We start from the raw sequence: 17812 nt of genomic DNA, 5'->3' as shown, positions 1-17812 counted from the left end.
TTTATATGAAAATTTACTTCATATTTTTTACATAGTCCTTGTGATCACGTCATGCTTTATTGTACGCTTATTGTACAGTAAGGATAAGTATACAACAAATATTTAGTAATTAAAGTTGAAAAATATAAATCTTAATTATAATAAAAGCCTATCGATGTTGTGCATAATTTAAATTTGAAATTATAAGAAAATTGCTTTATTTTGTTCGACATTTTTATAGAGATACAACTTAATTCTTCGATGCACTTTACATGCACTTACGCATTTTTCTCAGCAGACTTGATTTATTTCAAGCACATGGTTACGGTTTAAATACGAAGCAATCTTTTTCAATATATAAAACTAATTGTAAACTTAATCAGGGTCCCGATCGAACGAGTCTCACATCAGTGGAGATGGAAACGGAAGAGAAAGACGCTACAGATTTAGCTAAAACACCAGAACCATCGGACACAGAAGATGAGAAAATTGAAGATAAGGACGACAAGAAGGAAGAGGAACAGAAGAAAGTCTCGTTCTCCACATACTTCAAGTTTCTCTTGGTGATGATTAACAGCACTCTAACTTCGATGACGAAATACCTAAATCGATTCTCCCACGACTACAGATATATCCGCAAGGTTTTAGCGAAAGAAAAAAAGGACCTGAAGGTACATATATCATTATTTTAAAAAACTAAAATTAATTTGCGTGAATAATTTTTTTCAGTAGTACAATAATTATTATATTTAGGCGAAACCGGACTTTAAAATGGGAACGCGATTAGGAATCAACCAAATGTGGCAGCCGATACCTCTAATGCAGGAACGGTAAGTTTGCTCTCGTATAAACTCTTACACAGTCATAACATTAGAATGTATTATGTTTATTTAACGAAATTGAGGGATTGTATATTTATTACTATTAATTCCACAAAAAATTGGGCATTTTTTTGTTCTTTCTTTTTAGGAAAATTTATATTGCTTATTGTTTAGTTACTTTAGTTATAAAATATTCTGCTTTTATAGGATTATTAATTAATTTTTCGTGCTTTTTAAACGTTAACTTGTACATATGTAGTAGCATAAATTATTTTGTACTACTGCTATTTATATGTATATGTTTGTTTAAACAAACATATACAATTACTACCTTTAAAAAAGCCAATTACTTGTAAATATATTATATGCAACGTAATATTTTTTATTTTAATTCTATTCTTTCTGTATCTTTTAATACTTTACCGCACAATGTAACATTTATAAATTATGTAACTCAACTTTTTTTTATTTATTTTTATGGCTGCATAACAGTAAGCCATTTATTATTTTAAAAAACTGCGGTAAAGAATTAATTTTTGGCTATTTAATGTTGCAAAGCATATGTCAAAATTAGTCAGCGTCAGAAGCACTTTGTAACTCGTGCTTCTTTGATGTCCCATTAGATAATAAATCTTTAAGAAATCACATCTTTTAAAGGTGTGTAAGTGTAAAAAAATTGGTTTGAGCTATTTATAAACTAAAATAAAATACGTAGATGCTAGTAGTAAGTGTGCTCGCTGTGACAGATCAGCTACAAACGGCAATACAGAGGAGCAGTATGATCCTGGAGAAGGTCCGAGCCAACCGGAGCAGCAAGGTGAAAGGTAAGGGCTTTTATTTTGTGCGAAATGCTTTAATTAATGTATTGTGTGTATCTAGTTTCTTGTGTGTGTGCATCGAACTAAGGTGATCCTTGTACACTTATTACCAAACTAATACTAATATCGAGTTATCTTTTTATTCTTATAATAATTATTTACATTACAACTAATTTTGTGGAAAGAAGTTAACCTTTTATCAACTTTACTTGTTTGCGTTTGGCATAGCAACAATAAAAGTTATAACGTCATCATCTTTGCCTTTTTCATTTTATCTGGAACATTTTTTGTTATTTATAACAATTTGTTAAATATTATAAGGAATTTAAGTTTAATTGGAAGGGGAAAGAAATATCTAAATTGTAGATATGGCATAACTTGTTAGAATAAAACTTAGTTTTATATTTTATATTTTAATTACTATTTATATAACTTTCTGTTTTTTAATAAAAATAACTTTAAATTTGGTCAAAAAATCAAATTTAGGAAAAATTTGAAGAAGATTTAAAATTACATTTGACATGATCGAACACAAACTCAAGTATTAAACTACAGTGAAACAATCAGAGCCCTATTTTGAGAAAAATTACATAACTGAAATTATGAGTCCTTCGGAACGTGTCATCTTCGTAATGTAAAATGCATTTCATGGATAATGGATCAGATCAATTGCCGTAAGTCCCACGCTTGTGATATAACAACAAATTTTCAACAAGTACAGCCAAATTTTTTGGTGTAATATCCTGAATACATCTTTTTTAATATTTGCTTTTTTTACGATCTATTTTAATATATCTCTCCCTCTTTGCCATTATTATCTTCTTATCTGTGATTGGCAGAATTGATAATATATTGTGTTTAGAACCTTGATAGAATTCTTTACCCTCGTAACACACTTGTATGAAATAAACGTAGAAAGAGCGTCGTGTTGTTTGTGTCAGGAAGGAGAGCTCGTTGGCGGTGCCGCACATCCGAATTCTGGCGCCGAGTTTGGAGCGAGGATTGGACATGTCCTCCTCTAGGTATCGAAAATGTGTTGTGAAACCCAGGCATCTCAATGTGTGTTCGGCTTTTTCTATTTTGTAAATGCACTGATCATACGCCTCTCCTCGCATGCGGCACTTCAGTTAATATTTTTATATATTTAATTGCCCGCCACCTATATATTTTGCGTATTACGTTTCGTGGGAAAAAGGATCACTTCCTGACACGATGAGAGCAATAATCAAGAAAATTGGCTTGCGATGAGCGTGTGTCACTTTGACTATTGTACAACTTTGTGTAAAACTTTGATTATTGTGAACGACGTCCACTGACGAACACATTAATGTTGTCGAATATCTTCAGCGTTTTCAGGTGCGCAGATTTCATGGTTCCTGAACTGGGCTTTAAATGTGCTTTTGATATCAATTTCTCTAAGAAGAAAGATGCATCTTTATGTTTTATACATTCTGTATACTGTTTAATTTTAATATTAAAAATTATTCTTGCGTCTGCAATACAAAAATTATTCTTCTAAAATAATTTTTATAAACTTTTTATTTGAGTGACAATTTTACATATTTATATGCATATTTCTATTTTAAATACATTAAGATCTTTAATATTTCAAATAATTTTTATTCGTTACATATATACGTGACAGGTCATCTTTCTTCTATATATGTTGGATAATTTATTTAGACTACAAAACATAATTAACTTGGAGATTTTATGTATGCAGCACACTTTTCTCGCAAGCCTTGGCAGTCAAACAAGACGAAGAAACTGGGGAACTCTCAGAAGTGGATCAACCGCCCATCATACAGCTGGCAGCGTCTATCTGGTTTGGAATTTTGGCGCATTCCAGTTTGCTTTGTTACTTTATGGTATTTCTTCATCAAATTAAGAATGCGTCTGTGCTCTCGACACCATTGCCGCTTATGGTGTTCTTATGGGGTTCTTTGACGATCCCGCGACCCTCCAAAACTTTCTGGGTGACGATGATTGCATATATCGAGGTGAGAAGCATATTCCGTTAGTTTATGTTTAAATGTGTTATACAGAACCCTCGACGTAATGATCGCAATTTTTAGGCCATTGTCATAATAAAATGCATTTTTCAACTGGAATTGATTCCCTGGAATCAAAAAGCTCAAATAAACCATCCATTGTATGAGCCGAGGATTATTGGTGTTCTGAAAAGAGCCAATTACGCTCTATGGGATTTATTACTGCTTCTTATGTTATTCTTCCATAGGTACGAATAAAAAGATATAAAAATGAAAACACATACAAGAATATTTCATGAAGAATAATGCCGTATGATTGGTCTATAGATTTATGCTAAAATCCTTGGGTCAATGGACATCTGCATCTTTGAAACCACGGAAAATTATTCTTACTCAGTTAACTGCGGTGCCATCAAAGCCGCCACCTTCAGACAAAGAACAAGAAGAGTCCGACAAACAGGAAGAAACCGAGTACGTTAAAATTTCTACTTAAAAATATTTATAACATGTGAAATTTTGATGTCAATAAATGTATCATAATTATTTTTTAATGTGCTACAGTTCTCATGCAGAGGTCAAGGCAGAGATAAAAGAATCTGAGAGACGATCTTTGAGCATTCATGCATTGGGTGACGCAGATGGTTCTCCACCCATAACAGATGAGAACAAGAAGCTGGTGGCTGTACAAGGACAAGAGCATCCTCGTAGTAAATTTTCTAAAACAGACGCCATGAATATGGCGTAAGTGGCTAATTTATTTAAACATGTCTTATCTATTTAAGAATTATGTATTAACTTTAAAGTAAAACTTTTATATTTACTTGTAATATTTTACATATAATAAGTCAAAAAAGAGATAAAATATTTTTTAAAAGAAGTTTTAATATATATTTTTAGATTCCTCTCTTTATTTTATTAAATCCAATTATATTTTCAAATTTTGCAGAGTCACTAAACACGCTGAACCAATGAAAAGCTTCTTTAAGAGAATTATTGATCCAGCTGGCAAAGAGAAAACTAATGTTTACGCCTACATGTTCCTTTGTGACTTCTTTAATTTCCTTCTGCTCATTTTCGGATTTTCCGCATTTGGAGTAAGTATACATGGGGAGAGGAGAGACTTTACAAAATTATTAATATTTATATAAATGAAATTTATTATTATTTACCTAAATAATAATATAAATATTGTACATTCTTTAATTTCAGACTCAACAAGGCGATGGCGGAGTAACAGCTTACCTTCAGGAAAATCGAGTTCCTATGCCTTTCTTATTGATGTTATTATTACAATTCGCTCTAATCGTTATCGACAGAGCGCTTTTCCTTCGAAAATCTATTGTGGGGAAGTTAATTTTCCAATACTGCTTAGTATTCGGTATTCATTTATGGATGTTCTTCATTTTACCGAGCGTAACAGATAGGTAAGAGATATCACATTATTTTTCTTTTTTAACGTTTACATCATGTACAGCATATTTACAATTACAGACAATTCAACGATAATATTTTCCCGCAAATTTGGTATATGGTGAAATGCTTCTATCTTTTGCTAGCGGCTTATCAATTGCGACAAGGATACCCGACTCGAATATTGGGTAATTTTTTATGCAAAAAGTACAGCATCGTAAATTATGTTTTATTTAAAGGGTTAGTAAAATGTTTATTAAATATTTCTGTTATTTATATTACTTTGATCTAACAAGTTACTTTGCATGCAGATTTATGTTAATTCCGTTCCTCTTTGAACTTCGGGCAGTGATGGATTGGATTTGGACTGACACGTCCATGAGTGTAATGGACTGGTTTAAGATGGAAGATATTTTCGCTAGTATTTATCAAATCAAAGTAAGTTTTATAGGAAATATAATATATAACGCTTTCGGAATAAACGCTATTGTTTCAATTGTTTTAATGCAAACACTTTTATTTCAATTTTCCACATAATAATATTATACGAGAACTACGAGAAGATATATAAATAACTTCTCTCGCATAAAAATATTAAATTACTTAATATACTCCAAATATATATTACATAAAAATTGTAATGTATATTATTCTATAAAATTTTAGTGTATGCGAGGAGTCGAATCAGACTTCCCTCAACCTCGAGGAGAAAAGAAAAAGCAAATGAGCAAGTACTTGGTAGGCGGAAGTTGTCTGTTGCTCATAATTGGCTTAATCTGGTTCCCTCTACTTCTATTTGCCCTTGGTAGCACCGTTGGCACGTCGAACTTGCCTTACGATGTATCCATGAAAATACGAATTGGTCCATACGACCCCATCTATTCCATGTCGGCTCAAGGCAGTTCTATCGTCGAATATACGGAAAAACAATATAAAAATCTTACTACAGATTTATACGGAACGGAGAAGTCAGCTGTAACTTTTTTCGAAAATTACATCTATTCTGATGTGGCTGCAGTAAGATTCGGTACTTTCTCGGGAAAACTTTGGGATATTTCTCCACCTGATAAAGAAAGGTTTGTTTTATATATGAAAATGATTATTGCTTTTAATGATAATTAAATCTTGTAATTAAAAATCTAAAAATGTACGAATAATAAAGCCTGATTATTTAATAAAAAGTTAACTCTTTTAAAAAAGAATTAACAATATTAAATGATATATTGATAGTTTTCTTACACAAACATTTTGAAAAAAATATTTATCATTATCTATTTTCAGATTGAAAACAGAATTGGCGTCTAATACCACGAAAGTAACTGTACACGTGGAATGGACAGTCTCTAGGAGAACAGACGCCAAGGACGCCTCTGGAATCACTACGACGGTTCGTGACATAGAATTGGAACCGTTTGTAAACGGACAGTTCAATCCTATAAGACAAACATTGGTGGACATGTTAAGCGAGGATTCCGGCGCAACGAATGCGACAATAGTATTGAAAAGCGCCTTTCCGAAATTCCTTAAAGTCACTGCTAGAGATACCAAAGTTGTACCACAATTAATGCAACCGCTAAAATTGCGTAAGTATATAATTGAACGCTATCAAAGCAGACATAAAAAAATGAGAACATTATCTATACGTTTCTAGCAAGAAATCCATCTGACAAAGAAGACAGCTATCTCTACAGAAACATGAGTGTTCAATTATCAACGAACAAGAGTTGTTGTGCTCATCAACAATGGTGGATGGTTCGCGAGGTATGCACGGACTCTGCGTATACCGATTTTTTGAGCAGAATACCACTAAACAACTGCACGAATATCATGATGTTTCTATTCAACGACAAAGCGTTCCCCGAAGGCTTAAGCTTCATCAGCGGATTTGGGTAAATTTAATAGTGAAATAATTTACGTTTTTATAGACGTTCTTATAACAAAATTTTACGAAGAATTATAACAATGTTATGAAATTGTTATTATAATCCATATTAATTAAAAATCGCATAACTACAAACAGGATCCTAGGATTATATACCACGGCAGTAATAGTCATAAGTCAAATGATGCGGAAAATCGTCAGCGATATGGCGCCCAAGATTATGTTCGACGATTTACCTTACGTCGACAGAATTCTTCGCCTCTGCTTAGATGTTTATTTGGTCCGCGAGAGCGGTGATTTATGTCTCGAAGAAGACTTGTTTGCCAAATTGATCTTCCTCTACCGATCACCGGAAACACTAATCAGGTTAGATTTTATACTATTTTTAGATTGCAGATATTATTAAAATCTTTCAATTTTGATTATATATAAAAGTATGATTGGTCTAAAGATGCATGACAGACATTGACTAAAAAAAAAAAAAACTATTTTGCAGACAGGGTAGCAATTAACAAATGACAGTCAATGACTAACAATCAGTTAAGACATGATTTTATTTCCAGTTATAGCCGTATGCAAATGTTTATTTGAATGTATTATTTTCATAGTTATACTAATGAGACACATGCACGGAGAGAATTTTCTCTTAAAACCCCGAAATCATGGTAGTTGTGGGACAACATGTACCACCAAGAATTTTATGCGAGCTATTCTGATTAATATCCACTATAATAAAAAATATTAATATCTATTACATTCAAATATAAAAAATGTTTGATTAATTTTACTAAAATATATCTAGGAAATTTCAATAATTTTTCAAACCTTACCAATTTGCTTGGTAATTTTTACCACGTTGTTTATAAAATGTCTTTTGTATATTTTAAAAATTCCTTGGTTGCCAAGTTGTTCCAAGTTTGTAGTAAATTTAAGGGTAAAATATAACAAAAAATTCTCCCCGTGTGCACATAAGTACACACAACGATGCATAAACAAGACATGAATTAACAGACGTAAATTAATAGACATGAAGAAAAAATTCATTTTTGAATAAATACGGTTGCAAAAAATTGTTTTTTTAGATGGACGAGACCGCCCGAAGAAGGAGAGCGAACTGATAACGAAGATGAAGAAGGAGAAGAAATAGCGGATGAAGAAAGAAGACAAGCGGAACCCTCATCTCATCGCGACTGAATCTTGGGAAATAACAGAAGTTCTTAAATAATTAATATTTTGTATGCGCATTGTGCACACCAGATGATGCTACTTGGAAAATTTCAAATTTGGAATGTATTATTCCTTCAAGGTGATTTTTCCTTCAGGATGGATAAGACAATATTTATAGTGTGAAGATTATTTTTACTTTAAATTGCTAGAAAATACAGATAGATATCCAGGTCAAGATTAAATAACCAAAGAATTGGACGAAAAAATTGAGCGGTATTTCAAGCTTGAAAGATACTTTTGAATTTTGTACTATGATAAACTTATGTTACTCATATATGTAATATTTCTCTTTCATGAATAATGATTCATCTTCTTTTGGGAAGAATCGTTAAACTTTTCGGAAAATATTCAAAGAAAGCTCAATTAATAGATTTTGCTGAAAAATCAACTGCCCTATCAAAGTTTCGTGATACAATTTTTTATTAAAATGTTACGAACATCTTAAAAATACCTATATAAAAAAAATATATCGTAATATAATTTAGTGATTTATCTCGATGATGAAAGTGATGTGGTGAAACAAGTTTGCGAATACTAATATCATACATATATTTTCAAATTTAAAAGAAGTTTTTGTCTACATGTAATTTGAAAATTTTGCACCAGACTATTTATCATAAAGTAGATATATTAATTATGTAATTTCCAGATAGCAAAACTTGAGTATGCAAAATCATCCAAACATATTGCTGAAAAGAATTTATATATTGCCACAAACAGTGAGTAAACATGAATCGTAGCTCCGTCTAGAATTCATAATTATGATGGTATTTTTATAGCAAAGATATATAAATTGTTTCCGTCAATAATATGTAGACTGTTGCTGAGCATTTGTGGACGCAGCTTTATTATTATTATTTGCGCAAACATTCGTCACAATTTAAGCACATATTTCGTAAATATAATAGGCGTTTTGCTATCTGAATTGTTTTTATCACAATTCGCTCTTTGTTACAACGACATAACTCAAAAATTTTCATTTTTACATCTGAATTGTTTGCAAAAGAAGGGTGAACATTCAATACACTGAATAAAGAACTAATATATAACTAGATATTTTTGTTCCTCTACAGTCAGTTATTGCACCAAAATCGCATTTAAAAGTATGATATTAAAAATTTTTAATAATTCAAAACATTCAAACTTAGTTTTTGGAAAATCTCGTTTTCTGAGTTGTCATTGTTGTAGCAAATGAACGAATTGTATATGTATATACAAGTATTTTATATAATTATTATGTAAATGGATTATATAATTTTTACATAATTACGAAATGACAGATTCTGTTCGATTTTTGCAGTCAATCAAATTTTACTAACAGATTTTGTTATATTTATGCTGGCATTTTGCCGACAAAATTTTTAGAAAATATTTTGCATAATCTATTTTTAAAAAACATTTTGCAATTTATTTGTTTATATTAAGTAAATTCTGTTTAAATCCACTAATTGAGACGCATTTAATCACAAGGATTAATATTTTTTGCAAAAAGTATTTGCAAAACATCAACGGTGGCATCGTAAATTTTTAAAAATAAATGTATCTATCAATGGACGGTACAATCTTAAAATGCTTTTATTGTCGAAGTTTGTGTGCTTAATGAAAATATGTGTATGTTTCTAGATTATGCATTTAATTAAAATGTCTTACGATTATTCGTAAGACATTGATCATTAATTAATCGATATGATTGATTTCTCAGTCGTTTTTATACGTATTTTTAGTTGCAAAAGCGTACAGCCTTGCAATTTGGCTAATTTGCCAAAGATGTCCACACTTTAAGTATTTAATGAGAAATGTATGTATCGCAAGAAGAGAATGTTTATATTGTATATAAATATGTGTGTGAAAATATATCAGCTACTTAATGCAATTTCTTAAGACATTATTCCGAACCTATGTATACCAATTTCGAAAGCGGATGTACTGGCGGTAGTGTACAACAACGATATAACTAAAAAATTTTAATTTTCGCATCTGAATTGTTTGCAAAAGAAAGGTGAACATTCAATACACTGAATAAAGAGCTAATAATATATAATTAGATATTTTTGTTCTTCTACAGTCAGTTATTGCAAAACATTCAAACTTAGTTTTTGGAAAACTAGTGTACAGAGAGTTTCAACATACACACACAGATAAACCTATTGATAATGAAAGTTCCTCAGTAGAAGACGATAATGTTGAAAAATTATTCGAGATCGGGGCGGAAGTAGAAATATGTAGTACCGTTCAAAAAGCAACCGGCTGAAAATCAAGAAGAAGAGGCAGCGCATGCATCGACGCAAGGAACTGGATACTTGGAGAGCCGTGACGCCTACCGCTTTGAATGGTCCGATACACCGCCAACGGACGAAGAAGAAATAGAAGCAGATTATAGTACCGGATTATGGACCTGAAGTGTCGGGCGCTGCGAAGGATAAGGATACTCCAATAAAAAAGTCATTTTAATTAGTTATTTCTTCACACAGTTCGTATATAACATCGAGCGCTGCTCCTCGCATCGTGGGTTTTTGCATTAAGGACAAACAAATTGAGTATATACATATATCACTAAAGAGAAGACGGGGCGGCAGTGTGGTCTAGTGGTAGAGCGCCAGACTCGTAATCTGAGGAACCAGGTTCGAGTCCACTAGAGCCATGGAATGTTTTTCCGAAAGCTGCGTCCTCCGTGCAAGATAAACTCTTGTGCGGAGCAAACTGGGCTCCGTCTTTCGGAAAGAGACGTTAAGCCGTAAAAGCCGTTGGTCCAAAAAATTAAATGAGAGAAGAAGGATAGTATTGGATGAGAATTGAATAAAGGGTTGGAAACGTCCCTACAAAAATAATGTTCTTGTTACTGTTATAAGTCGGCTTTGATAATTTACGTTTAACTCCCCTCAGGGTTGCAAGGCGTTTTGTATGTACAAAAAGCCGATTTATAACAGTAACAAGAACATAATTTTTATAGGGACGTCTCCAACCCTTTATTCAATTCTCATCCAATACTACCTTTCTCCTCTCACTTAATTTTTTGGACCAAAACGAAGTTAAAATATTTAAAACAGGAAAGGGGAACGTATGTAGCATCATAACGTACATAATTTTGTTAAGAAAATAATTATTCAATTATGTTCTTTGTTGCCATATTTTTACTACGCAAACTGGAAATTTGATTGCCAATAAGATCTTTTTCAAATTTTTCATGTACTAAACTATTAAATAAATTAATATAAGGACCCTCGAGATTCAAATATAAGAAAAGTCAGGACCGTCAGGGTCAATGCAGATCCTTGTGCGTAAATTTAGTACATTAGTCCGTAAATTATCCGGACGTTTCGGCTCACATTTGAGCCGTCTTCAGCAACAATGAAAGTTAGTCACACGTTTTTCGTGCCAAAGGACGAATTTACTGATTCATATGTCAGTGCCCTTTGGCACTGTATTTTCAGAAAAATGTGCCTGCATAGAAACGATAAATTTATTTAAAATTATTTTTTAAATTATTCTATTTAAAAAATCTATAAAAATTGAAACTTAATTAGTTTATCTATTACATATGCTACATACATATGCGGCGAGCTGAATGATGGCCATGAGAATATCGCCCAGGCAGGCGATATGATGAGTCTGGCAACGCCAGTGCAGAACGTGATAAAGCCGATAGCGGTCAGAGAGACGGCACTAATTGACATCATAAAAACAAATTTTAGTAAATATACTCATTTATTAAATATTACAAAAATTGTATTATAGGATAAACTCTAAAAATAGTGCACATACATCTAAGAATTAGATAGTATCTAACATTTTTATAGTAGATTTATTTAATTTCAGCTACAAAAAGCCAATCTAACATTTTTATAAAAAAATAAGTTATTTTAACGATATATTATGTCATCGATATTATTTTTTTTTAATTAGTCAAGACACTTACTTTACTATATATAATAATGATTAAATCATCTTTATTTTATTATCATATTATTATGGGATTAGATAAAAATAAATACGACTATTAATAGTTTAGTAAGTGTAATCTCTATTGGCAGTTTTCGCGTAAGGAATATATATAATAACGTCCTAAATAGCACTTTGTGCAAAAATAAAATTTTAAAATACTTCGTGGTCCAATATTTAAAGCAAATGTTCGATATATTTCATGGTCCAATATTCAACGCAATTGTTCGATATTATGTCTGAGTTAGCTCGTTGCATTTCAATTTCAAGATCGCATTTTCCTGTTTCAAAAATTCAAGCTCTTCTAATTTATTCTGCAGGTTTTCGTTTCGCATTCGTAAAGCCATCAACTCCTGCTGTAACTGCTCATTCTCCTCAATCAGGGCTCTCATTCTAGCAGACTCCTTGCTGGGATGCATTTCTTTAACCAGATCATCTGTTTGGTTCAAGAGATTTTTTATCAATGTAGCTTGAGAGTTTATATGTAGCTCCTGCATAGCGCGTAAAATCTTTGTGCTTTCCTGCTTGGTATACGTGCTTATCAATTCCTTAATAGCAGTAAGTAAAACAACTGGATCTTGATCTTGTATTTTAAACCCTGATTTTCTCGATTTATCGGTCAACTTTTCCTTCTCTTTCGTCGGATTGTGAGAACCAGCCTCTTTGGAAGCATCTGAGGGACGACTATTTTCTTTACTGGAAGTATCTGAGGAATTGTTATTAGAAGAATCAAGGGAACGTTTATTCTCTCTAGTTGTAGAATTAGTGGTTTCTTTATGCGATCCTGAACGTCGTTTACGATCTTTATTTTCAGATGTCTTAGGATACTTTATCTCGTGAAGTTTTATTTTGTTTTCTCCGCTAACACGCTGCTGATCATTATTTTTCATTTTTATTGTCATTTCTACAGGCTTTCCTTTACTGTCCGCAATCTTCTCAGTTCTCTCCGACGCTTTCACATTCGCGGAATGTCTTTTCGCATTTTGATCGGATTGTTTCTTGAAATTTCTCGAAGAAGACTCTTTACCGTCTGTGACCTTTATATCAGATTCTGCAGTTGGAACTGTTATCATAAAATGTTCTTTCTGTCGCATAACGTTATCTCTCTCATCTTGTTCTGAGAAATGAAGTAACGGAGATGAAGTAGCATGCCTAGTAGTTACATGGCAATCCAGTTGCTGAGATGTCTTCTGAAATGGCTTTTTCGATTCTTTTGGTATTAATTCCAATTCTTCCAAGAAGGAATCATCCATCTTGAATATCCGTATGTAGACGTACGTAAATATCTGGCTTGTCTACAATAGACACATTACAGCAACTGTAAGAAAAAAACATACAAAATTATTAATAACTCATTTTGATATTTCTTGACATTTTTAATCTCGTTGCACAATTTGACGTATCAACAACAACAAAAATTTGTACTGTTATATATTACATTACACGATAAATCATGACAATAAATTATTAATGTTACAGAATTATTAATACTACAGGTAACAGGTATATATAAATTTACGACGCACAATAGCAGCAGTCATTAGAACAGGTATTAAATGTAATAAATAGCGCACTAACCTTGTCGTGATCACCAACGCGACTTTACGCTATATAACCCAAAACCAAGGTTAAAGGCGCCTACGCTCCTAACCAGAGGAGCCTAACCTCAAAGAAAAACCAACGCGACTTATCAGATGGAAAGGAAACATATCGTGACGTATCGGTTGTAGTCAGGTTGATCGTTGATCAGCTGATCACGGAGCGAGCGACAAACGACAAATGCCGAACTTATAGCCTTGTTGCCCACTGCACGTGAGTGCACGTGCACGCCGCGGGCCGGGTTTTTCGCGCAGCGCGACGCGCGACGGTGAAGCGGTGAAGCAGCGACTCCAGTGCAGAGGTGCCAATTGCCAATGGTGCTGTTTGCCCGCTGCCTGCGCGCCTGGTGGGGACACGCACACAGCTGACGGAGCCGTGTACGTGCGTGCGCTGGGCGCTCGGCGGCGACTCGGCGCGGCGGCTCGGCCAGCTTCGGGAGTTTTGCACCCACAGGGTGAGGCATCACGTACTACTTGCGTGTGAATGAATAATCGTATGATTATTTTTCGCCGTTTCATTTTTACCGTTTTCATTCAATTGTTAAATTTTTATCATTGTTTATATGCTAGAAGCTAGATAATAATCGCGTTTATAAATCTCTTAGATTTCTATAATATTTTAAGAAAGAATTTCTCATACTTGAATCTGAACAATTTATTGCTCGATCTATCCAGTACAGAATGCGTTACGGCCGTTCTACATAGGCCGCAGTTCGCAAAACGCAAGACACACGCACAGTCTACATGTCAATTTAACAAAGAGGTTAGGTTGACAATGATGCAATATGACAATGATGCGTTTTGCGAACTGCGACCTATGTAGACCGGGCTTTAAATGAATAATGAACTAGGTCTTCCATTAAATTTGAATGGGCAACGAAGGCAACCGAAGGTCAATGGTCAATACCTGTGGAAATTTCCAATTCACAATTTAACAAACCTATTGCTTAATATATTGCAGCGATGTGTCAGTTCAGTATATCAACATGATAAGCCGGATTTAGACGGATTCAGACGCATTTGCTGAGCCTATAAGTACTTCAGTTACAAACGGCGAGATAGAGAAGAGTATCAGTTGTGACTGCTACTGTGCCACCCAACCCAGCAACATGAACAACGTTTTCGTGCTAATTTTGAGCGCGTTGTTCCTCGTATTACCGCACGAAAGTACAAGTGGATATTTGAATGTATATCCAAAATTGACGCAGTATGAAATCGCCGACGAGGAGGATGTTGGCGTGCCGCTTTTCTTGACGCCTTTGATAGAAAATGGAAAGATCGACGAGGCACGAGCGAAGGCCGTCGTCCAACACAAAGAGATGGGCGATGTTAGCAGTTATTCGGGCTATCTCACAGTTAATAAACAGTACAATTCTAATCTTTTCTTCTGGTTCTTCCCAGCCATGGTAAGTAATGATTCGCAATCCTGGCACATAAAGTAACCTAACCTAACCTATACAGCCAAGTCTGTTGAAAATGGATTTTTACAAAGTGTCTGCTACATAAATTTTGTCGAAAGTTAATAGATTTCATACAGTATCTGGCATATATAATATTGTTGGCCAAATACTGGCAGAAATATACCAAAGTTTATCAAAATATGATAGTAGATTGATGGCAGAATCGTGTAGATTTTGGTAGACTTGCTATACAGCTTGCTTGATGCAAATCAGCAGAATATAAGTGTAGGGTAAAAATAGTGCAGAATTTGCGTTCGATGGATTCTGCTTGGTTTCTGCCGCCAATCTGCTAAGTTATATTAACAAATTTTGTCGGAAAAACTCGAGTTTAATGTGGACACAATTCATATCAATTTGCTAACATACTGTAGTTATACTTACTGGGATAGCTGTCATGAGAAATTTTCTGAACAGCTGATCATATATGACAAGTTTTTATATTTATTTAAATTTTATTTACATGTAATCTTTTGAAGCACATTTTTTAAATGAATAATCATGATTTATATAATTCTTGCGGCATTAAAAATTCTATGGATTATTTTGAAGGAAACATTATATATCAACTTGTATATTACTCCATTATAAATTAAGTTTATTTGCAATTAAGATTAAAATTATTAAACAATCATTATTTGTGTGCCATAGCACAATCCAAAGACCGCACCAGTAATATTATGGCTGCAAGGTGGCCCAGGAGCAACTTCTATGTTTGGCCTTTTTACGGAAAACGGTCCATTTATAGTGACTGCCAATAAAACTCTAACAATGCGAAAGTACTCATGGAATATAGCGCACAACTTGATATACATTGATAACCCAGTTGGCACTGGCTATAGTTTTACTGATGATGATAAGGGATACGTTAAAAACGAAACACAAGTAGGAAGAGACATTCATGCTGCCCTAGTGCAATTCTTTCTGTTATTCCCAGAATTACAAAATAATGATTTCTTTGTCACTGGTGAATCATATGCTGGGAAATACGTGCCGGCAGTATCTCATGCCATTAAAGATTATAATATCAAGGCGGAGACAAAAATTAACTTAAAAGGCCTAGCCATTGGTAACGGATTGTGTGATCCAGAGAACCAACTCCTGTATGGCGATTATTTGTACCAACTCGGGCTGATAGATGAAAATGGAAAAACTCAATTCCAAGTGTATGAGAAAAAGGGTCGCGAATTTATTAAACAGAAGAAATATCTCGAGGCATTTGAAATATTTGATACACTACTTAATGGCGATTTAAATGGCACGCCATCCCTATTTCGCAATCTAACTGGTTTCGACTATTATTTCAATTATTTGTTTGTGAAAGATGGCAATGACTCCGATTGGATGTCCGAATGGATCCAGAGAGCTGACGTCAGACGAGCTATACATGTGGGCAATAGTACTTTTCACGTTGAAACCCGTATCGTCGAGGAACATTTGAAAGAAGACGTCATGCAGTCCATAGTATTTTTCCTGACAGATCTTCTACAGCACTATAGAGTGCTCATCTACAACGGACAATTGGATATTATCGTGGCGTATCCACTCACGGAAAATTACTTAAAAAATTTGAAGTGGCCCGGAGCAGACAAATATGCGAAAGCACCGAGAAAAATATGGATGGTTGGAGACAAACTAGCGGGTTACACAAAAACCGTCGATAATTTAACAGAGGTTCTTGTACGAAATGCAGGTCATATGGTTCCTTCGGATCAGCCAAAATGGGCATTAGACCTCATCACACGTTTTACGCATAATAAAAAGTTCTAAATAATTATGCGGATTATTACACTATATATGTGATAAAAGTTTTGGATTTTTTAACTTCAGAATTGCCATTATGTAATATAAACACTTAGTAATACAAGGCGGTGTGCCAACAATACTTAAGATACTCTGAGAAACATAGTCATGACAAAGAATGAACATAATAATAGTGATATAATAATTTTGTAATAGAAAAAATAATAAATTTATTAATAAGTGAAAATACCTATAAATTTCCCTATTAATTTACATTGTATACAAGCCATTGAAAATATGTACATTTATAATATATAATTGTATATTTCTTGAAATATTCCAGATATTTCATATAATAAATGCGATTCTTAATCACGAAAAAAGATTCACACCTCGCAACGTAATTATATATAATGGCAGATACCTGAGATTATTTTGAGACGAAAATTTTAATACCAAAATATCGAGGCTATGACAGTTTTTAAATGAGAAGTATTCAAAGTTTACTAATCAAAATGTCTGAAATTCGCGCGGTCAGTCATGACACATTGCACAATAGTGAAGATGTTTTCAAGATTAACTCTGGAGAAAAGAATGAATGAATTAACGTGGGACACCCTGCATAATAATATAATAAATAGGTATTCACAGCTTACATTTACGAATAGTTTATATATATAATAACACTTTATTATTAAGGGAAAATTTATAATGTCCGAATAAACCATGCGTTCACACGTGATATCAAAGATCATCGTTTAAAAACGATCATCTTCAATGCACAATACAGGGATGAGAATTATTTCAACGGAAAAACGCAAATTAATGAGAGTTATACCAAAGAAAAAAAAACTTAAATTAATATCTCGCATTATATTTAAAAATCATAATAATATTGAGATGAGAGACGGTCGACGTAGAAGTATTCGTATTCGTATCTTAAAAAT

The 17812-nt window shown here is 33.3% G+C and overlaps 3 protein-coding genes across 18 annotated transcripts in view; 2 read left to right on the top strand and 1 right to left on the bottom strand.

The window, feature by feature from the left end:
* The window catches only part of Piezo (piezo), a 31822-nt gene extending 21821 nt beyond the window's left edge, over nt 1-10001 (top strand). For 9 of the 13 annotated variants that reach the window (XM_071779328.1, XM_071779324.1, XM_071779323.1 and 6 more), the window contains 17 exons: nt 363-650; nt 733-809; nt 1547-1624; nt 2560-2640; nt 3342-3618; nt 3694-3857; nt 3937-4080; nt 4171-4350; nt 4556-4703; nt 4819-5033; nt 5101-5259; nt 5331-5457; nt 5686-6095; nt 6301-6602; nt 6671-6908; nt 7040-7267; nt 7984-10001. In XM_071779328.1, the coding sequence (XP_071635429.1) occupies nt 363-650; nt 733-809; nt 1547-1624; nt 2560-2640; nt 3342-3618; nt 3694-3857; nt 3937-4080; nt 4171-4350; nt 4556-4703; nt 4819-5033; nt 5101-5259; nt 5331-5457; nt 5686-6095; nt 6301-6602; nt 6671-6908; nt 7040-7267; nt 7984-8095 (3228 nt within the window). In that variant the 3' untranslated portion in view covers nt 8096-10001. The remainder of the gene's footprint in view (nt 1-362; nt 651-732; nt 810-1546; nt 1625-2559; nt 2641-3341; nt 3619-3693; nt 3858-3936; nt 4081-4170; nt 4351-4555; nt 4704-4818; nt 5034-5100; nt 5260-5330; nt 5458-5685; nt 6096-6300; nt 6603-6670; nt 6909-7039; nt 7268-7983) is intronic. The other 4 variants (XM_071779322.1, XM_071779329.1, XM_071779321.1 and 1 more) reach the window with 2 other exon arrangements.
* Nucleotides 10002-10299: 298 nt separating this feature from the next.
* LOC139813681 (uncharacterized) lies at nt 10300-13873 on the bottom strand. Of its 3 annotated transcripts, none has more exons than XR_011732210.1 (3): nt 13646-13873; nt 11678-13385; nt 10300-10538 (listed from the first exon to the last, which is right to left on the bottom strand). XR_011732210.1 is itself a non-coding variant. In XM_071779334.1 (2 exons), the coding sequence occupies exon 2, from the start codon at nt 13318-13320 to the stop codon at nt 12301-12303; it is 1020 nt and encodes a 339-aa protein (XP_071635435.1). In that variant the 5' UTR covers nt 13321-13385; nt 13646-13873; the 3' UTR covers nt 10904-12300. The 3 variants fall into 3 exon arrangements, 1 of the variants encoding a protein (XP_071635435.1); XR_011732209.1 differs by lacking the exon at nt 10300-10538 and adding an exon at nt 10906-11569; XM_071779334.1 differs by lacking the exon at nt 10300-10538 and having other exon boundaries at nt 10904-13385.
* A 110-nt stretch (nt 13874-13983) lies between these two features.
* Nucleotides 13984-17112, top strand: LOC139813679 (venom serine carboxypeptidase). 2 transcript variants are annotated; one of them, XM_071779330.1, is made up of 3 exons: nt 13984-14120; nt 14627-15071; nt 15774-17112. In XM_071779330.1, exons 2-3 carry the CDS (start codon nt 14775-14777, stop codon nt 16890-16892), a joined length of 1416 nt encoding a protein of 471 aa, XP_071635431.1. In that variant the 5' UTR covers nt 13984-14120; nt 14627-14774; the 3' UTR covers nt 16893-17112. The 2 variants fall into 2 exon arrangements, with proteins under 2 accessions (XP_071635431.1, XP_071635432.1); XM_071779331.1 differs by having other exon boundaries at nt 14049-14159.
* Nucleotides 17113-17812: the final 700 nt, after the last annotated feature.

The sequence above is a fragment of the Temnothorax longispinosus genome, chromosome 5 (genome assembly GCF_030848805.1).
Source record: "Temnothorax longispinosus isolate EJ_2023e chromosome 5, Tlon_JGU_v1, whole genome shotgun sequence".
Taxonomy (NCBI): Eukaryota; Metazoa; Arthropoda; class Insecta; order Hymenoptera; family Formicidae; genus Temnothorax; species Temnothorax longispinosus.
This window is presented reverse-complemented; position numbering and strand designations above follow the sequence as displayed.

Excerpts from the sequence above, each read along its gene's own strand:
- LOC139813679 (XM_071779330.1), top strand. The coding sequence starts at position 14,775 with ATGAACAACGTTTTCGTGCTAATTTTGAGCGCGTTGTTCCTCGTATTA. Across the intron at positions 15,072-15,773 it reads TCTGGTTCTTCCCAGCCATG|CACAATCCAAAGACCGCACC; the intron begins GTAAGTAATGAT and ends TGTGTGCCATAG.
- LOC139813681 (XM_071779334.1), bottom strand. The coding sequence starts at position 13,320 with ATGGATGATTCCTTCTTGGAAGAATTGGAATTAATACCAAAAGAATCG.